This window comes from Anolis sagrei, chromosome 6 (assembly GCF_037176765.1).
Source record: "Anolis sagrei isolate rAnoSag1 chromosome 6, rAnoSag1.mat, whole genome shotgun sequence".
Classification (NCBI taxonomy): Eukaryota; Metazoa; Chordata; class Lepidosauria; order Squamata; family Dactyloidae; genus Anolis; species Anolis sagrei.
Window position 1 is genome coordinate 78,361,462 of NC_090026.1, and position 19,415 is coordinate 78,380,876.

A 19,415-nucleotide genomic window follows, 5' to 3' on the forward strand; every position below is an offset into this window, starting at 1 on the left:
GGCTTTTTGAAAAAAATCAGTTATGCAAAGACACTAAGTTTTGTACCAAAACAGTTTTATTCATTTTTGCATTGATTTTTTTGCTCTTACGAAAAAATGAAAAAATCTTGTGGATGCTGAATTTCTTTTCAATAGACTGTTGATATGTTGAAATACACTTTCTTATTGCAGGATTATTTCTATGCCTAGCAGGCATGTAGCCGGGGGGGGGGGGCTGAGCCCCCCCCCCCCCCCCAAATTCTCATGGTGGTTCACGAAAAGGCCTTACTGGTGCATTATTTAAACTGTTATGTTTATTCATATCATGATCTGATAACCATACTCAATATATCCCATATGCATGGGGGTATTGGGGTAATGATACAAAAGGTTTGCTAGGCTAGACCCTCTTTCACTCAGACTCAGCCCCCCCCGAAACTCAGCCCCCCCAAACCCCCCTGAAAAAAATTCAGCCCCCCCCCCCCCCGAAACGAAATCCTGGCTACGGGCCTGATGCCTAGTGATTTATATGTGAGAAAACCAATGTGCTGTAGACGTCATCAGAGCTTAGATGCATTCTCCCATTTCCACATGGGACTGAATGTGCATTCAATTAAAAACACACACAGAGAGAGACGTCAACCCTTTCCTATTTTGACTTGATTACATTCACCCATGCTGCAGTGAGAGAGAGGGGTACAAACAAACTTTTAGTTTCAGCTTATAAAAATGCCCTTGGGCTACTACTTATGCAAATCTCAAATTGGGACAATGAATTTGCACTTATATGTCTAGCAGAAGATAAATTTATCGTGCTACTTTAGTCCCATGCATAAGGAAGCCGTATCTGCCATGGCGAATGCGAGTGTGTGGAGAATATGAATTATAGAAAGCTACTGTTTCTCATTAAACTTGAAAGAGCTTTGCTTTGGCTCTTTATAAATGTGTCAGAATGAGCATAAAAGTGAAGACGCCTTCAAGATAACTATCAAAGTACGCAGAGACACTGTGGGTAAATGCAGGGGATTTGCCTGGCTGCTGACGGAGCAAGCCATTGCCATCATGTAAGAGCCGATTGGCTTTTAATCTGAAATTCACTACCAGGACTTTCAAACATGGCCTGCAAATCTATAATCGTGATCCTAATGAATAGCCTATACATGTGCATACTTTACCCAGGCTGAAAGAATTGTGCTAACATTTGTGAAAAGAATTTCTGATTTGGAATAGTGTGCAATATACAGTTGTGGCCATTATAATCAGTTTTTTTTTTTAAAAGAAGTGATCAGTGATATAATTTGAATGTGTTTTCTTGCCTGTGCCAATTACACATGGGCAATGTGCAGGGTGTGTGCAAGCTGTGAGATAGTTCACATCTAAGGACTTTTCATTAAAAAAATTGTTTGCACAAACTTTTTTTCACAAAATAAAAATTTTTGCAAATTTTTTTCTTGCAGAAGTCCTAAAAACACCCTCAAACTCTCCTATTCTCACTCAATGGAGAGACAACATTTGCATTTCTGTATTAGGATGAAATAAGTGGATCCTTAGATCCTTAGTGCACACACACAAGCACCTCAATTTTAAATATTTTTCCAGCAGAGCCTTGTTAGTGCATGTGGTGTAATTCCTTCTGTTTATAGTTTGTGATACAATGCAGAGACTAGGCGAAAACTTAGGTACACTTGAAATGGATGTGTATGGTAATGGTTGATATATATATATATATATATATGGCTGCCCATATGGCTCTCTGGTTGATAGAAAAATACAATGCTTATGAAAATAATAACTGGAGGCAATACATAATGATTTATTCCATGCTCTTAATTTTAATGTGTATCTGCTCTTGGAGGTGCTGTGTTCAACGTGGAAAATATTAATTGTATTGGGGCAACATTGTATTGTATATTGTTAGTTATATGACTGGGTGAAACACAACTTGTATAAGACAGGATATCCCTTCTGTCTGGAAAATATTATTGGGACTGCCCCCCCCCCTCCCCCGGCCGCAACATCAAAACTGTTTGTGTGGATGACTACAGCATGAATATATTCTCCTTATTAGTGTTAAGATATTGTTATAATACCAGAAATCCAGCTGACTTTTCATTTTTCTCTGAAGATGTTCTATTCAATTTTGTGCACAGTAACAGATTCATAAATTCTGCTGACGTCAGTGTGACTAGTGCATATATTATTGATGGCAGAATGCCACCTTCAGATATCATTAAGATAATGTATGCTTGCTGTTGTCCAAAAAGTATGATATTAAGGTAATCAACTCTTTTCATTTCAAAAGGTCCTGTGTAATGCACATGTTCATAATGTTAATAAATCTAGTGCTCAGATGGGTGCACATCTTTATTCATTATATCTCTAAGAATATTTGAATCAATGTGGTCATTGTTACAGTGAAAAGACACGAGGCCCATATTGTAACTTTCACAAGAATCATATGTTCCCATTCAAAGTAATGGCTAACCTGTCCTGCTGATTTTGTTGGGATATAAGTCTGATGAACTTGGGCTGTTGATGAACTTGGGCTTCAAACCTATATCAGGGAATAAGTCTAATTAACACATAGGGATTTACTTCTTAATAGACATGCATCAGATTATAGTGTTAATCTGGCTTTACTGCACATTGAGCAACAATACAATCCTCTTTCTACCTAACTCCAAAAACACACTGACCTTTTACACACAGAGACCTTTTACAAAATGCTTAATTTCGCAGCCACTTCATAGGGCTTTTTCTGAACTTTTCACTATTATACATTTAGTTCCAGTAGACACCCACAGAGAAAGGAAATACTATAAACATCTATACTGGGTGATTGTGGTTCATGCCACAGGGCTTAAACCACCACATTATGATGGGCTTTTTTAAAACCGTCCTCCCAAAGTCCACTGCATTTATTTATTTATTTATTTATTTCATACATTTCTACCCACCCTTCTCTCCACAAAGGAGGACTATAATGCAAGCAAACTGCAGAGATGTTTTAAGTTTTTTGGGCTGTATGGCCATGTTCCAGAAGCATTCTCTCCTGACATTTTGCCTGCATCTATGGCAGGTTGTGAGGTGTGTTGGAAACTAGGCAAGTGGGGTTTATATATCTGTGGAATGTCCAGAGTGGGAGAAAGAACTCTTGCCAGTTTGAGGCAAGTGTAAATGTTGCAGTTGGCAATCTTGACTAGCATTTAATGGCCTAGCAGTCTGGAACCTAGCAGTCTGGAACGGTTCCAGAACATGTTTCTGGAACATGGCCATACAGCCCAAAAAACTTACAACAACCCAGTGATTCCAGCCATGAAAGCCTTCACCAATAAACTGCAGAGACAAGTTCACTTTAATTGGCACTTATCAACAGAGGAACTTTAGTGTTTTCAAGATACCAATCAAGGAGCCCAATTCAATTTCTGGTTTCTTAACCACGACCACCCCTCTTAAAGTAAATATAAGGTATTTGGGCTTCATTTGGGGAGGGGGTGGAATCCCTACGTCTTTATCTGGAACAATATGAAAACACATTATACAGTGGTATTGTAAGCACACAGTTTCAGAAGTAAGACTCACTAAACTCAGTGGGAGTCATGCACAACCAAGCATTTATAGAAATATCACCAAAAAACAGTTTTAGAAGTCACGCTACTGTTTATTTCAAAGCAGCAAAACAGCATAATCTTACAGTGCTCAATATACATACAGTTCTGTAACTTCTGCCTGCCTGGCTGCATATATATCCACCCATATCCTCATTCAGTCCATCCAGGCAAGTGAACTGTGGGCTCAAGAGCTTGAAAAACCAAAGTAGTACATGAATAGAAGTGCATCTTTTTCAGGAACGAGGGACCATTTTTGTGCACCCTGGATTACTTTGTAAGGGGAGTTGAAGCTAAAAGAGGGTAGACAGAGCCAGAGGCAAATGTGGATGTGATATCTCCATTATCTCTCTGTCTTAACAACACATTTCTCTCTTTTTCTTAGTCCTCCAAACAAATTATTGGGAGAGCAACAGAACTCTCCTGCCTGAGGTCTAAATTGATCTCCTTCACAGTTAGGCTGAGTGTTTTTCAAGTGAGGTCCAGGGTTATATTTGGCTACAAGGCTGGAAATTGCAAACCTTTACTCTATTCCTTGCAATGGTGTATGTTGTACCTGCATGCACCCAAAATTCATCTGTATGAGTCACAAAATATGAAACCAGCATTTCTGCTTCAGACTGGCCTTAGATTCTGAGGAGCTGTTTACATGCTCTGGCTTCAAATTGTAGGAGCGGTGGGAGTACAGTCCAGTAGTCCAGTAGCAAGCTGTTCTTCCAGTTTTATTTCTCTCTTTTTACAATAATCTTTAGATTCTTCATCTCTTTTATTTAACACTTTCAAACCTTTATTTTCTTTTTCTCTCTAGATCCAGGGATGTTTACAGGAGCAATCACATCACACAGAATGAGTTTCCAAGATCTGCAGGACTGAATTACCAGGAGTTTCACCAAAGCTTGAGTCAATATCAAACACTGGGATTCAGGACATATGGTATAGTATCAATTTCATTAGCTCAAACTCCATTAAATTATTACATGGCAGTGAGTGTACAGAAACAGTGTTATTAATGTGATTTTAAAACTTAATTTATTCTAATTACATAAATAGGCTAGAAATGAACTTCATAGATTAACACACAATCTGCTTTCCAATATGACTATTAGTTCATGTTTATCCTCAATTTGTAGTTTCATGATAAGAAATCAACATTTCAAGATTTATCATGGTTTACAGCTGCATCAGAGCCAATCATTTAAAAAAACCTTATAACATTAAAATCTAGTGTCCAAGTTTTCTAGTTTCCTGTTCCGTTCCCCTTTTGTTTTCCTTGCACTTTAAAAAGACTGTCCTGTTTGGACTGATTTTAGGTGCTTTTTGGGATGTCAAAATCTATAAACCTTGGGAAAATAAAATGCTACAATGTATAATTACAATTATTCAAGCATGCAGATTCTATCTGAGAACTTAGGACTCAAAATTGAATAAAAGGAGCCATATTAAATGTAGATATGCTGCTATATGTATTCTGTCACAAATGCAAAGAGGAACTGAACATCTAGTTCTCTCTCTTGCATCAAAATGCCCAGCAGAACTTATCTGTATCCAGCATAACAAATTTCATTATACCACTGGCTACCAAGGAATGGAGAAAAGTTGAACACCTGCACAAAAATACATTCACTATTAGCTATAAAGTAGAGGGGCAGAGGGCGGATGATGAATTACATGTGAAGGTACAGTTTTCAGAGGCAGTTATATCTTATGATGCTATGAACACAACAACATAACTAGAATATTCCTTTATGTGAGGGTCAGACCATGAGCATCCAATAAAATAGCAGCAATCCAGTTATTTGTGTATGCAGGAACAAGGTCCGTTTCGCATGGTAAACCACATACCAGACAAATTTCAATAAATGGAAAGAAATAGGCCACAATTTTATTTGGTTCTGTTTACCCAATCCTGGATGTATGAGCAATGCCAGTCACCTCCACAGTTGTGACAAATAGCAAAACAACTCATCTCCAAAGATGAGAGAGTGGGACATTCTGAAAGAACTTGCTCTCAACCTGCTGAGCGGAGTGAAGACCTGAGATCTGGGTCATTTCTGCAAAGGTGGGGGAAGCCACTAGCCAATAAGTACCAAGTAGACTGGTTCTTAATGGAGACCCAGAGCTGGGTTCCTGGTCTGCAGGGACCCCTGGGAAAAAGATAGACTGTCTATGGAAATGGTGCCTATCATGGCTTCACTCCCACCATCAATCAGGCAACACATTTGCTATCACTTGCAATTTGTCCCAAAATAACCTTTAACCTTTAGCCCTAAGAGATATGCTGGGGATGGGGTGGGGAGAACAATACTATGTGGAACTCCTAGAAACAAATATGAGTAGGAAAATAATGCAAAAGGAATATTATTCATCATTTAAAATTTATTTTGTATCTGGGATAGAAACATCAGAGCTACAGTTTTATTTACATCTCATACTTTGCAGAAAATCATAACTTAAATCTTAGTTTTGCTGTGTGTCGATTTCATAACCTTTTATCAGGGTTGTAGTCTATCAACCAAGAGTAGCATGTTTTCTCAGGTGACAACAGTAGAGATAAAGCCCAACAGATGCATACTTCTTCTATCATGGTGTAGGCAAAAGAGTCAAAGTGTTTTTATGTGTCTACTTACTAAGCAGTTGGCAATAGAGGACTTGTAAGCTTCTCTTCATGGTATCATCTGCTGCTGATTGTCTTGCAGTTTATTCATGATTCTGTCTAGGAGATTAAAAGAAACAAACACCAGGAACTTGTATGAATTACTTTTAAAAAGAAGCCACATTGTTTTATTGGCCATTCTGGCCATATAGTAAGAAGCACTACGGAGAACTGTAATTGGGTACAGTGTTTACTAAACAGTGGGATGAAGGATCCTTGTGTAGGAGAAGGCAGGGTGCCAACAATGAATAAAGAGAGAAACACTGCACATGAAGACAAGTGGTTTCCAATTTCCAGACCAAGAGGGAAAGCACACAGGCAAGCATTTTTCCCACTTGGTCTCTTACGCAGACTAAAAACTATTTACTGCAATTAATAAAGAAAAAATGTCACTGTACTTAAAACAACAATTTTAAATTAACAAAGAAAAGGAAGACGGAGAGAAGTAACTCAACAGTTATAGAATTAAATGGAAACAGTATAACTAGCATATATTTTGCTTATAAACCAATTGGTTCAACGACTTCTTCTAATACTTCCTTAGTCTTCTCACATGATACACATTCTAGGACCACCTCAAGGATTCACTCTCTCGGCTTGCATTTTTTTGAGAGAGTATGAGGGCGGGGTAGTAATAATAATAGTAATAATAATAATAATAATAATATTTTATTTATATTGCATATACCACCTGCGCAAGCAGTACCTATTTAGCTACTCACATTTACATGTTTTTAACTGCTAGGTTAACAGGAGTTAGGGCTGACAGTGAGAGCTCAACCCGTCCCATGAATTCGAACTGCCAACTTTCAGGTCATCAGTTCAGCAGCAAAAGGATTTAACCCATTGCACCATTGCGGCCCCTAGAATTTGCTCCATGGGAACAGAACACAATCTTCGAGAGTAGAACATAATAAGTATCCACAGAGAAAGAGGAACACTCTTCTGTAAGTGGACATTTGGTGACAGTTTGTTTGCAATGAAAACATAAGTGGAGGCAAATTCATAACATTGAAATTGATGCTGCTGTGTGTAAAAAAGAAGAAGCCCTGCATCAAAATAAACTTTTAATATGCATGACTTTTTATTCCATGGAAATGTTGCTTAATTTATTTATATGCATTATGCTAGAGGGCTTTCTTAACTACAAAAATCAGATTCAGTAGAGGTTAATCAATTTGCTACTAAGTCTTGACAGAGCCATAGCAACAATTAGATCAGGATTTCTCAATAATAGTTCCCTGAAACCCTAATGTTCCACAAGAGGCCACAAAGTTCTCATGAGAGATGGTGATTTATGGGGAAAAATAGACTTTTACATTTTATATATTTGTTTATAGGATACCCCATCTTTCTTCCATTACAGCTGTAGATGTGATGATATTTATGAAAAGATCTGAAAAATATTTCAAGGGTTCCTCCACGCTAAAAAGGTTGAGAAAGCCTATGAAGTAATTATCTCAGGCAGCAGGTACATACACCATCTGTTTCTCCTGAACACATTGACTGTTGCTCTCTGTTGGAAAACAGCAAAACACACCCTTTATGGGTCTCCTAAATTTGGGTGTTTTGAATGATACCATCCTACCAGAAATGCTGAAACAAATTGCAGGTACAACAGCAGATATATTCTGTATGAAGGATGAGAAGAGGGCATCCCGAGCCTCTCCCTTCCTTCCTTTGTTTCCCAGCTTATCCTTCCTTTCCTCCCTTCCTTTTTATCCTAGCACGCATCCAGCCAGACCCTAATAATCTTTGAGAAGTTATGGAAAACACTTGGAAAGTAAACACCTAAGGCTATTGGCAATTATTCTGTTTAGAACTTCTAAATTCATGGCAACATCCAAAATCCAAAGCAGTATCCAATTAGCTGTATGTTATTACAAGAAATTGAAAAGGGAGCAGATATATAAAAAAACAAACATTTAAAATGTCCACCATGCTGGTGAAACCCCCTTGTGAGGTCCTGGAGTTGCTCTTTGGACCATTGCAACCAGGCATGTCTTAAAAAAGGATGAAGCACTGTCCTTAGGCAACAGAGCTGGAATGTCATGAAATAATATCACATTAGTTATTTATTGTATAACTTTTTTACAACTACGAAGTCTAAGGAGAGGTACGTGAAAGATTTCTGCTTTTGTTGGCTTTTGACATGCCTTATCTTGAATGAAGATAGTGCAGGAGCATCATGTATCTCTCCACCCTATGGAACAAAAAGTATTGGAGCAACCTTAAAAACAATGAATTCACTAACCTCTATTATGGTCTCAAGATGCATGATCTACCACTATGGGGTGAAGAGCACATTCTCAAAAACTATTAACAACAATCTTGAAGTACTTCATACCTAAACTTTCTCAGGAGAACTTCTCCCTCACCAAATCTACCACCAACTTAAGGCAAGTCATTTTAATGTTCTCCAATATCATTCCTTCTGAGCTTATTTAGGAGATGTTCTTGAAGGCATCTGCGATATAAGCTAAACCAATAAACAGCACTTCACTGCTGATTAAATGCCAAGGAGTTTATGAAAGCGGGAGGAATGAATTTGATTTGTAGATGGAAGTCTCTTGGTATTGCCACTTTTATTAGTTCCATTTGCCAGCAGAAGACGTGAGACATTCACTTACATTATCACTTTATAGCTATTTATATACCCAGTGATAAAGAACACTCCCCTTTAGATATATCTTCTCACCTCCATTTCTGTTTTAAAATAGGTTGTGAATGTTAAGAAATGTGCACATATTTCCTAGAGAATGTGCATAATTTTTAGTTCAATTAACTAACTTTTATTGACATTTTGTCATTGATCTTGTATATGAGAACACAGTTCATGAAGCTAAATATAATGCCAAAGTACAGATTGGTTGTTCCCGCTGTAATCTCATATATACTTGGGAATAAGTTCAATTGAGCATATTAAGATTTTTTTCCTAATAAAAATGCAAAAGGGGATGATTCGCTTTTTTTTTTGCTTTTTTTTTTTGCTGTTCTCTTTTCCTGTTCATGGTTCTTTTGGCAAGTTCTCTCTCTCCCTCTCATTTAGTTTTCAGAATCATACTAACATACATTTAATTTTGATATTCTTTCTTTCTTCTGTTTAATATCCCCAAACCTGGCTTTTAAAAAACAAGTTTGACATTTCGGGTTGTAACATTTTTCTTATTTACTGTGGAGTAAGTCTTTCTGAACTCATTGATTTTGCTGTCAAAGTAGTCGTGTATAGTAATGTTGGTGTTTCTAAAAATGGGGCTTTGTGTTAAGTGCTTATTGTTATTTTATTAAAAAATATGTCAAAATGTCAAATTTTAAAACTATTTCACCAAACAAGGAAAATCACACTTCAAGACAGATAATCACAAGCAAAGTGTCTGGAGATAAACAGGGAAGGAGAAGGAGCTATGATTGTGTATCCAGGCATCTTTGTTTCCATGTATTGATCAAAATTTCTGAACAGAAGCCAATTTTGATAAATTATTTAAAAATAAATAGAAAACAACATAAAATGTAGAATGAATGTGGCAGCACTTTAAAGACTATCTGGTTTTCAATTTCACTTGACTTTTCATGGACATAAACCCACTTCTTCAGATGCAATACAAAATGATAATAAATGTTCAGGTACAAAGAATTCTTACACAGTTGTAGGACTGAGATGAAATGGAATAAGATCCAGAAAGACCCAGTGAAGTAGTTTATATCCACATTCCTTTTCTCTCCCTCCCGTTCCTTCTTTATATGCTGCAGGAGACTAACACAGCTACTTCTTTCAAAACTACCAGAATGGAAAACAATTTCTTCTCTATATGCAGTGGCCAAACCCAACAGGCACATCTAATCCACAGTATGAATATAATCACCTTTTATCTGTCAGCCACACATGTATTAAGAGTGAGGACCTCACTATAGAGAGGAAAAAAGATGGCAATTCAAACTGAGCATTACCATGGAGGAACACATAAGGATACAAATCCGGATCTTGAAGTTCTGGGTTGGGGTGAATGAATTTGTCAATTTCATTTTTTCCACGTTAAATCTTTTTTTTAAATTGCAAGCTTATTCCATCCTGGAGTTGGAAAAAATGTGTGCATTTCAGGGCTGGGCTTTAGCACAGCTGGTTAATCACCTTCAGCCCAGCTTACTGTCCACCTGTTAGAGATTCTTCATCTTCGAAAGAGGAAGGGGAGCAGGGAAGTACTCAGAAATTGGAGGGAGAAGAAGAATCAGATGATGAGGTTGTGCAAGTGCCCACATTTCCAGAGAGACGAAAGGAGACAGAGCACAGGCGGCATTCAGCTAGAATAGCTGCTAAAAACGCTGAGCTAATTGGGAGACGCCCTAGCATCTCCTGCATGGGGAATTCAGGGCTATAAATCAGAAGAAAGAGTAGTCAACTTTCGCTGATAACAACGACTCTGATGCCAAGGTTTTCACTCAGATTGAACTAGCTTTGTGTCTGTTGTATTAAGGCTGTTTTTGAAGAGAAACTCAGGACACCACCTAAGCAGTTCAAAAACAGCTGTGAGCTATGAGTAGAGAAATTGAGCTTATGCGGGGGAGGTATTTTAAGGTACAAGAAAATAAATACCAGAAAAATGACAGTGATCAAAGGAAGTAGGAAGTCTGAGATCAAGGCTCTTCGTCATAGAGGATGGAACAACAGCACCCCACTGTTGCCGGAATTGAGCATAACCTCCAGGACGCCAAAGTTAGGAGAAAAATGCCAACATAATGCCTCTATCTGTTGTTTGTCCTGTCTGTTTAACAGCATTGAATGTTTGCCATATATGTGTTCTGTGATCCGCCCTGAGTCTCTTTCGGGATGAGAAGGGCGGAATATAAATGTTGTAAATAAATTAATAAATTAATCATTTTTTTAAAAAGGCACCGAAAACATTCTCCATCCTTTCTGGTCTGAAATGCAGAAATTTCCTATAGTTCTGGGGCAAGCTGGGATATATTGTTTCAATTTTTTTTTCTTTGTTGTTCATACCACAGAATCTATGTTGTCTGACTTCCGTAGCAGAATAGAATGATTAGCTCTCCAACACCTACCAATAACCAGGGCTATTATTCTAAAATAATCACTAGGAAAATAACATCTGTATTTAATTGCCAATTTATTTGGATCTAATATCTTTTCCTAGGCCAGAGCTGTCTTGAATATAAAAGTCTACCAGCAATTGTACAATGTTGTGTGTATTAACATATAAGTTATTGTGCTACTTTTGATTGTTCTTAAATGGATTAAATGGGGGGGGGGGTCATGGTGGGACAGTGGGTTAAACCACTGAGCTGCAGAACCTGCTGACTGACTCAAATCCAGTTGTTAGCCCCAGCTTCTGCTAACCTAGCAGTTCAAATGTGAGTAGATTACTAGGCGGGGAGGTAACGGCACTCCATGCAGTCATGCATGCCACATGACCTTGGAGGCGTCTATGGACAATGCCTGTTCTTTTGCTTAGAAATGGAGATAAGCACTATTCCCCAGAGTCAGACATGACTAGACATATGTCAAGGGGAAACCTTTACCTTTACATTAAATTGATTAGACTATTTATTGATTTTTGGAAGTAAGAAAGGGATTGTAAAAGAATAAAAATCATATGACATTTTGTCCATACATGTTCATCTTTTTTTTTTTTTTTGGCTGCTAGCTTAAAAATAGTGCATTGAATGGTCATGAGGCTTACATAAAATTCAGCACAATATACTGAACGTGGTCCTTTGGGTCAAATCTGCCCTTGACTTTATAGCTTATACATTTCAAGGGAAACTGCTGAGCAGAGTTTCAACAGACTTGGATACTTCACGGGAAGTCAGTAGAGGCAAAAATGACAGCTTTTTAAAGTAATACTTTCATTTTGAAAGTAAGCAAAAACAAAAGGAAAAGAAAGGGAAAGCCTACATGGCAGGAAATACGTAAACAGAAGTTGCATAAATGTTGTATTTCTAAATAAAGGTCCTAATGTGCTTAGAAATTAAAATTTTATTCCTTAAAAGGAGGAATTTATTCTCTATAACAAAGACTGATTACTGTATATAATTCTATGCCTTTGAGAGAAAGAGGTTGGGGATTCACATACTGGTGGTAGATAAGCTCAAAGGAAATATACCTGCACATGAGCATATTTACTGTACACATGCGACTCCCCCCCCCATACATACAAACACATGCATGCACACACCACATTCATACACAATCACGTAAACACTCATTTGCGTTAGGATTAGGGGATTACTGTTCACATGTACATACAATGGGACAGCCAGCCTCTGGAAATTTTGTGCTGAACTGGATTACATTTGCTTTGGTGTTCAAACAAGACATGCTTCTTTACTTAGACATTTTAGGTTGGTTTTAACTGCCTCTATCTTGTGAGTATATGTTTTTGCTGTCTCCACGTTTTATGGAGAATGACAATGATGTGTTTTATGTTTTTGTTCTTATTTATTGTTACTATTGTGTATTGTCCTAAAATCTGTTAGGATGAGAGGCAGTTTGGGTTTTCAAAAAATAAATCAGTAAATTTGCAAAAACAAAAAAAAAATCTGACACAAAGATGCATGTGCATGCATATCTCATATATGCATATATTCACATGACATCCATTTAGTCATTCATATATATATATATATATATATATATATATATATATATGCCATATGAAAGCATTAATGTTTTATTTCCCTGCTATACAGTGGAAAGGGGAAATCCATCTGCAGTACATATGGTAGCATAATGAAAATCACTTTTCCTCCAAGGGCAGTCCCTTGCTCAACACAGCGTAGGGAAACATAGCCTACCCACTTGCTGCCTGGCAAATAACTCTTTCTCTCAAGATACTTAGGACCAGGAAGCAGGAAGATACACAACCACACACAAGATACACAACCACATACAAGTATCAAATACAGTTATCTAAATACAACATTACACTGATGACCATACTGTAAATTAAATTGAAGGCTGGATCTACACTGCCATATAATCTAGCTTCTGAATCCAGATTATCTGCTTTGAACTGGATTACATTAGACTACACTGCTATATAATCCCATTTAAAACAGATAATCTGGATTCAGAAACTCGATTATATGGCAGTGTAGATGGGGTCTGAGAGGGCGTTCATAAAAATAGTGTTCAGGAGTTGCATGTGGCCCATTTTCTTACTCATGCTCTAGGTCACTGCTTCTTAAACTGTGGATCCTGAACCCAAATGGGATTCTCCTTAGCTCAATGTTGGGTTCACCAAAAATGTTTTGATAATAGTAAAAGGTTTTTGAACGCCACCCATTTACACCAACATATTAGCAACAAATTGGAGTGTTTGCAGTGAACTCTGCAGAAAATGCTTCAGCTGTACTCCACAAAAATGAAAATCTGCATGTTCAGAAAGCCTTGCAAACGCAAATGTATTATCAGTAAATATTTCTTTTTTTGATACCTGTTTTATATATCTATATATCTGGGGTCATATAAACATTTCTTGGGTGGAAAGGGATTGCGAGTAGAAAAAGTTTAAGAAGCCTTGATCTAAGCCAGGAATAGGCAAACGTTTTTGTCTTGGGGCCACATTGTGGGCCCGGCCGGAAGGGCTGTGCTAGGAGTGAGGGGTGTCAAGCACATACTGGGTGGGGCAGGCCTGGAAAGGGAGGCTCCGGGAGAGGGTGGGGCCAGGAAGGGGCAGGGCAGGGCCTGGGTCATCTTTAGGTTGCCCTTCCAGCATAAGGATGGGCTGCTCACCCTATCCTTATACTGGGAGGAAGGAGGGACACGTGGTGACTGCGCCGATCCCACTCCCCATCCTCTTCCCCTTATCCTTGGACTGTATATGCCAGGAGGAAGGCGAGACAGGCGGCAGTTGAGGGTGCTCCTGAAAGCTCCCGTCCGCTGTGTTCCTTTTGAACTGTCCTCTTGGCAGAAAGATGGGGCTGCTCACATCGTCCTTATGCCAGAAAGAGGTGACAGAGTGCTCCAGGGCTCTTTCAGCTGCTACGTGTCTTCCTCCCCCATCTTTTTGGCATAAGGATGTGGCATGTCCTTCTTCTAAGAGGACAGGGAAAATGAGGAGGCCTGAGGTAAGCATCCAGGGCACTGCATCCGGCCTCCGGGCCTTAGTTTGCTCATACCTGCTCTAAGTCAATGTCAGAGAACAAGACTACTGACCTCTACCTGATATATATGTGGAACCTTAGGAGATAATGGTATTGAAGATAACAGCAATATCTCTGCCCTCATAAATTGGCTAGTAATCGCTAAATTTTCTTACAGACCTTAGGAAATATTACCTTAAATGCTCTTTTTGATCTTAGCCGCTATTACCTTTAGTGCATAATAAAATCATGATGATTAATAGAAGTGTAGATTTTCCAAACACAGACAATTCTAATCTTCCATAGTGAGCAATTTTCACCTCCAACCCACACTGCACTTCAACTAAATTAAAAAGGACAACTAAGACATTATGATGAATAGAAAACAAAGAAGGTCCAGAGGAGCTGACAGGTTCCTAAATGCTGGGTCATTCATTATGTCTGAAGGAGGTTGTCCCAGATTGAAGCAAAGTGAAACAAAACTTCATTCCAAACAGCAAACTAGATAATAAATGTATTGTCCAAAAGTAAATGAGAAATAGTTGAATCTGTGGATGCAGAACCCATGGGTATAGAGCGCCTGTGAGAAGGTACAATCAATTACATTTAATGATAACATAGTATTCAAACCAGGATTCTGGTCATATCAAGAATCTTTATTGATTTTAGGAATGAATATGTCACAAAATGTCCTATTTTTGTTGTTTTAAGCCATACAGTGCAATCAGGAATATTTTCCTACAATTTCCTGCCTATCACACCTAATGTATGATCTATAATTCAGGTTCAAATAGCAATTTTTCATTTTGGTTTTCAGTTTTCCGCATATACATCCATTACACTGTAAACAAAGCAGAAGAGCTGGCCTTGCAAATAACTGGCCCGTGACCCAACATGAGGTTCAAAGCCTTTGCTATGATTAAATCTAATTTATTCAGTGTATGATAAAATGCTCTGACTTCAGATGTGACAAATGCGCTCAGCAGCCTTTCATCATATTCGCTTTAAAGGAACACAACATCCCCCAGCAGATGTAAAATGTCTCCTCTAGGTAAATAATTCTCTTTTATACTTCAAAATCTATCCCAGCATTTTAAGGAGGGGATTTAAGCTGCAAGGCACTAGTGCAAAAGCAGTGATAGGGAGGAGTGGAAAGGAGAACAGGCGGTTTCCAGGTGGGCTTTAGATCTGCCACACTCTCTAACTAGAGATGTGGAAACCTGTCAGTTTCGTTTTCATTGCATTTCTTAGACTCCCGCTAGGATTCACATCCCTGTCCAAGTTCTTTATCAGGATATGAAATATTTCTTCGCCTTCTTAAATGGAAATATGTCTGTTTCCTGATAGAATCTTTTTGTAATGTATACCCCCACATGTCTTACACATTTCCTTATTGCTTCATCACACAAGAGAATTAATCTACTTTAAATCTGGTTTCTGTCTCCTGCAGAATTCTGGGGTTTGTAGTTTAGTGAGGCTGTTAAAGGCTCCTCCCTAAACTACAAACCCCAGAATTCAGCAGGAGGCGGCAAAGATTTAAAGTGGATTCATTCTATAGTATGATGAGGTCAAAGTATATTGACCTCATTATATTAACAAATTATATTTTCATACACACATATACACTTTTAGTAATGTACTTTTAAAAACTTGCATATGATTGAGAAAAGAAAAAAGATTTCATGGTTTCTTCCAGATGAAAAGAAACCAAAGAATACACTTGTTAATAATAACACGGAATTGAATCAAGTTGTAAACTCTGTGGAAATCAAGTTGTTAAAAAATCTTGTTTAATATGAAATTCTTTTTCATTTCTAGTTGTAAACAAGAGGTTCCTCCCGCTTCCTCGTAACTTCAGCACTGAACAGCTTCTTCCACCCTTTCCTTAGGGTGTTTAATACTGGCTGAAGCAGAAAATGAAGTTCTGAAGTAGGGAGGATAAAAGAGAATGTAAGAGGAGTACAAATGAAATGGTGCTGTAATATTTACAGGGTTTGTTGGCTTTAAAATGCCAGAGACACAAAACATGCTCCCACTTCTCTTCTTAGCAAACCTATGGGGCCTCCTGTTGTATCCTTCCTAGAAAAGATGTGCCATTAGCACTCAAAAAAATCTAACATTTCCTGGTAGGTTAAAACACAGAGGTTTGAAGTGTATACAGATAACTTCCTTCTAGAGACTGAGAAAGTTACTTTTGGAAAGTTACAAAACTCACAGTGTCTTCTTCACATTGAAACAAAATCACTGGGCAATACTAATTATTTTGCACTTGGTTATTCACCATTAGCAAATCTTTTTGAACCCATTTCCAGTGGGAGATGCATCTGATCCTCAATTGTCTTGAGTTCTGCTTTTTCATTCCTTTGGTGGAGGCTTCCAGTCTGCCTGTCCCTTTGCAGGATGAAAGAAAAATAATCATTCCAGACTGTGTCTGAAGGCTTCTCCCTTTCATCAAGACCCCTGGTGGGACCTTCAGAAGGAACTAAGGCGCTGTTAGCAGATTTGCTCATATTATGTTGATTGCCTACAGATGAATTAATTAAGACTTGCTCACTAACACGTAGTACAGGAAGGGGAAAAATTATAGCTGTGTAAATCCTTTTTATGGTTGTGTAAAACAACGTCTGGAACATAAATTCAGCACATACGTGGATACAGACTGCCTTCCATTAACGATTCCACAGGTCAGAAGAGATTGGATTTAGAACACAGTAAACAATACTGAGATCAGTATTTGCACTTCTGAACACATTCTTAATCACAAGAGTTGAGGACTACATTAATAACTATTAAACCAAAAACCAGTCTCAGTATACAAGGCATGCTGTACCACATTGTGTTACTATATAATTGAGGAAGATTGGCAACTTGTAGCCCTTCAGATATTGTTGGAGGCAGGCCCGTAGCCAGGATTTCGATTGGGGGGGGGGGGGGGCTGAGTCTGAGTGAAAGAGGGTCTACCCTAGCAAACCTTTTGTATCGTTACCCAATACCCCCATGCATATAGGATATATTGAGTATGGTGATCAGATCATGATATGAATAAACATAACAGTCTAAATAATGCACCAGTAAGGCCTTTTCGCGAACCACCATGAGAATTTCGGGGGGGGGGGGGCTGAAGCCCCCCAAGTCCCCCCCCCCCCGGCTACATGCCTGGTTGGAGGGAAATTTGTATTGTCCCTAGGAGGTTCAGCTAATAGTGAGGGATGCTGGAAGTTGCAATCCAACAAGATATTGAGGTCCACAACTCACCCTGTAGGAGATTAGAAGTTAATATTATGCCACACTTTTCAGAAATATAAATTGCTTTCTTTGAAAGTGTTGTTCCAGTGCAGACTGTTCTTGACAAGAATTGTCCAATATTCACAATCTGAACCGGAAAGACTTAAGTAGCAAAAATATATGCTTTCTACAGGCACTCCATATTTTCATAATGAATCTTGGGCTGACAACTGCACAGAGAAATCCCTATAAACATTCCCTACTAGAGTTGATTGCAGGTTTTGAAGGGCTCTTGGGCAAGTCACTTTTAGTAGGCACCCTTTCCTCTTAACAATACTGTCAAGCCTTATCCCTGATCATGTGTCATCATGGTACTAACATTTGCCTCTTCATGATAATAGATTTTTGAAAAAGCTGCTATTTCTATAACTGCAAGTTGAGTATCCCTCATCTGAAAATATTGGCCCCAGAAGGATTCTGGAATATTGCATACATCTAATAAGATATCTTGGAGATAAGATCCAAGTATAAACACAAACTTCACTTATGAGATAGATAGATAGATAGATAGATCTTAAACATATAGCCTGAAGGTAATTTCAAACACCATATTTTAATAATTTTGTGCATGAAACAAAGCGAGGGTACACTGAACCATCAAAAAACAACGGTGTTATTATCTCAATCACTTAGGTGGACAGTTTGGATTTTGGAATCCCAGAAACCAATAAAATTATATTAATTGAGGCATTAGTATGTTAAATGTTTTTGAATATTTATTTATTTATTTATTTGGTGCATTTGTTAACCGCCGCTCTCAGCCCTAGGGCGACTCGCGGCGGTGTACAACATATAAAAAGCATATTTTACAATCAGCTACAGCGGCAAAACAACATATCACTAATACATTATCATTTAAATTACACTAAAGTAATCCGCTTCGTCTTATCATAGAATCATAACCAATCTCATAGTCTATATTCCGTTCCAGTTGTCATAATAAATAATAATAAATAAATAAATAAATGTAATAAAATAATTATAAATAGAGTAAAATCATAAATGTAATAATAATAATAATAATAATAATTTAAAAAAGAGTAAAGTAATAAATAACTTTGACTTGAGTATAAGCTGAGGGGAGCTTTTCAGCCTAAAAAAGAGCTGAAAACCCCAGCCTATACTCAAGTATATACAGTAAATCTTTGACGTAAAACCGGAACCCTGTTTGTATGAAGCTTTATAGTGTGGTTTGCTCTCTAACCCTTGAAAGATAGTCTTGAAAGAAAAGACTATTGGGCTGTTTTCTCCAGAGCAGGAATTAGATATAAGATTAGATATAAGATATAGGATATAGTCGTGTGTCCCCTTCCGCGCTCCTCAGAAATCACTGGATCCTATGCTTTGAGTACACAAATTGCAAATAGGATGGATGGGTAGATGAATATAGTTGTGTTATGGATATTACCGTTCTTTCTTGACCTCTATTATTAAGACTGCTTTTAATAAAATCATTTTACTACTTTCCCTACCCTTGTGCATTCAATATAGGAAAAATGGGAAAATATGAACTCTAAAATATGGATTCTGCTGCCCTGAACGGTTGAGATCAAAATATGGAAGAGAAGGTATTGTACTGGTGTATATATGACATTTCATATGAAGCTTTATTACGGCCACTTCTGTTGTGAAAGATGCCATTTATTCCTCTTAACCTTGAGCTTCAAGGGTTAGATGTCAAAGAGAGAAATTCCTCTCCAGAAAGAACATGGGTTCATAAACCAGTGACCTGATCATAAATTATTCCTTTTTATAAAGCACAATAGTTTACATCCCTTTGAAATAAAATA

At 37.9% G+C, this 19,415-nt stretch overlaps 1 protein-coding gene across 2 annotated transcripts in view; it reads right to left on the bottom strand.

Moving 5' to 3' along the window:
* The window catches only part of TMEM108 (transmembrane protein 108), a 246,556-nt gene that overhangs the window by 117,148 nt on the left and 109,993 nt on the right, over window positions 1-19,415 (bottom strand). Inside the window, exon 3 of one of the 2 annotated variants that reach the window (XM_067470209.1) lies at window positions 6,215-6,296. In XM_067470209.1, the coding sequence (XP_067326310.1) occupies window positions 6,215-6,254 (40 nt within the window). In that variant the 5' untranslated portion in view covers window positions 6,255-6,296. Of the gene's footprint in view, window positions 1-6,214; window positions 6,301-19,415 lie in introns of both variants that reach the window. The other variant, XM_060781804.2, reaches the window with a different exon arrangement.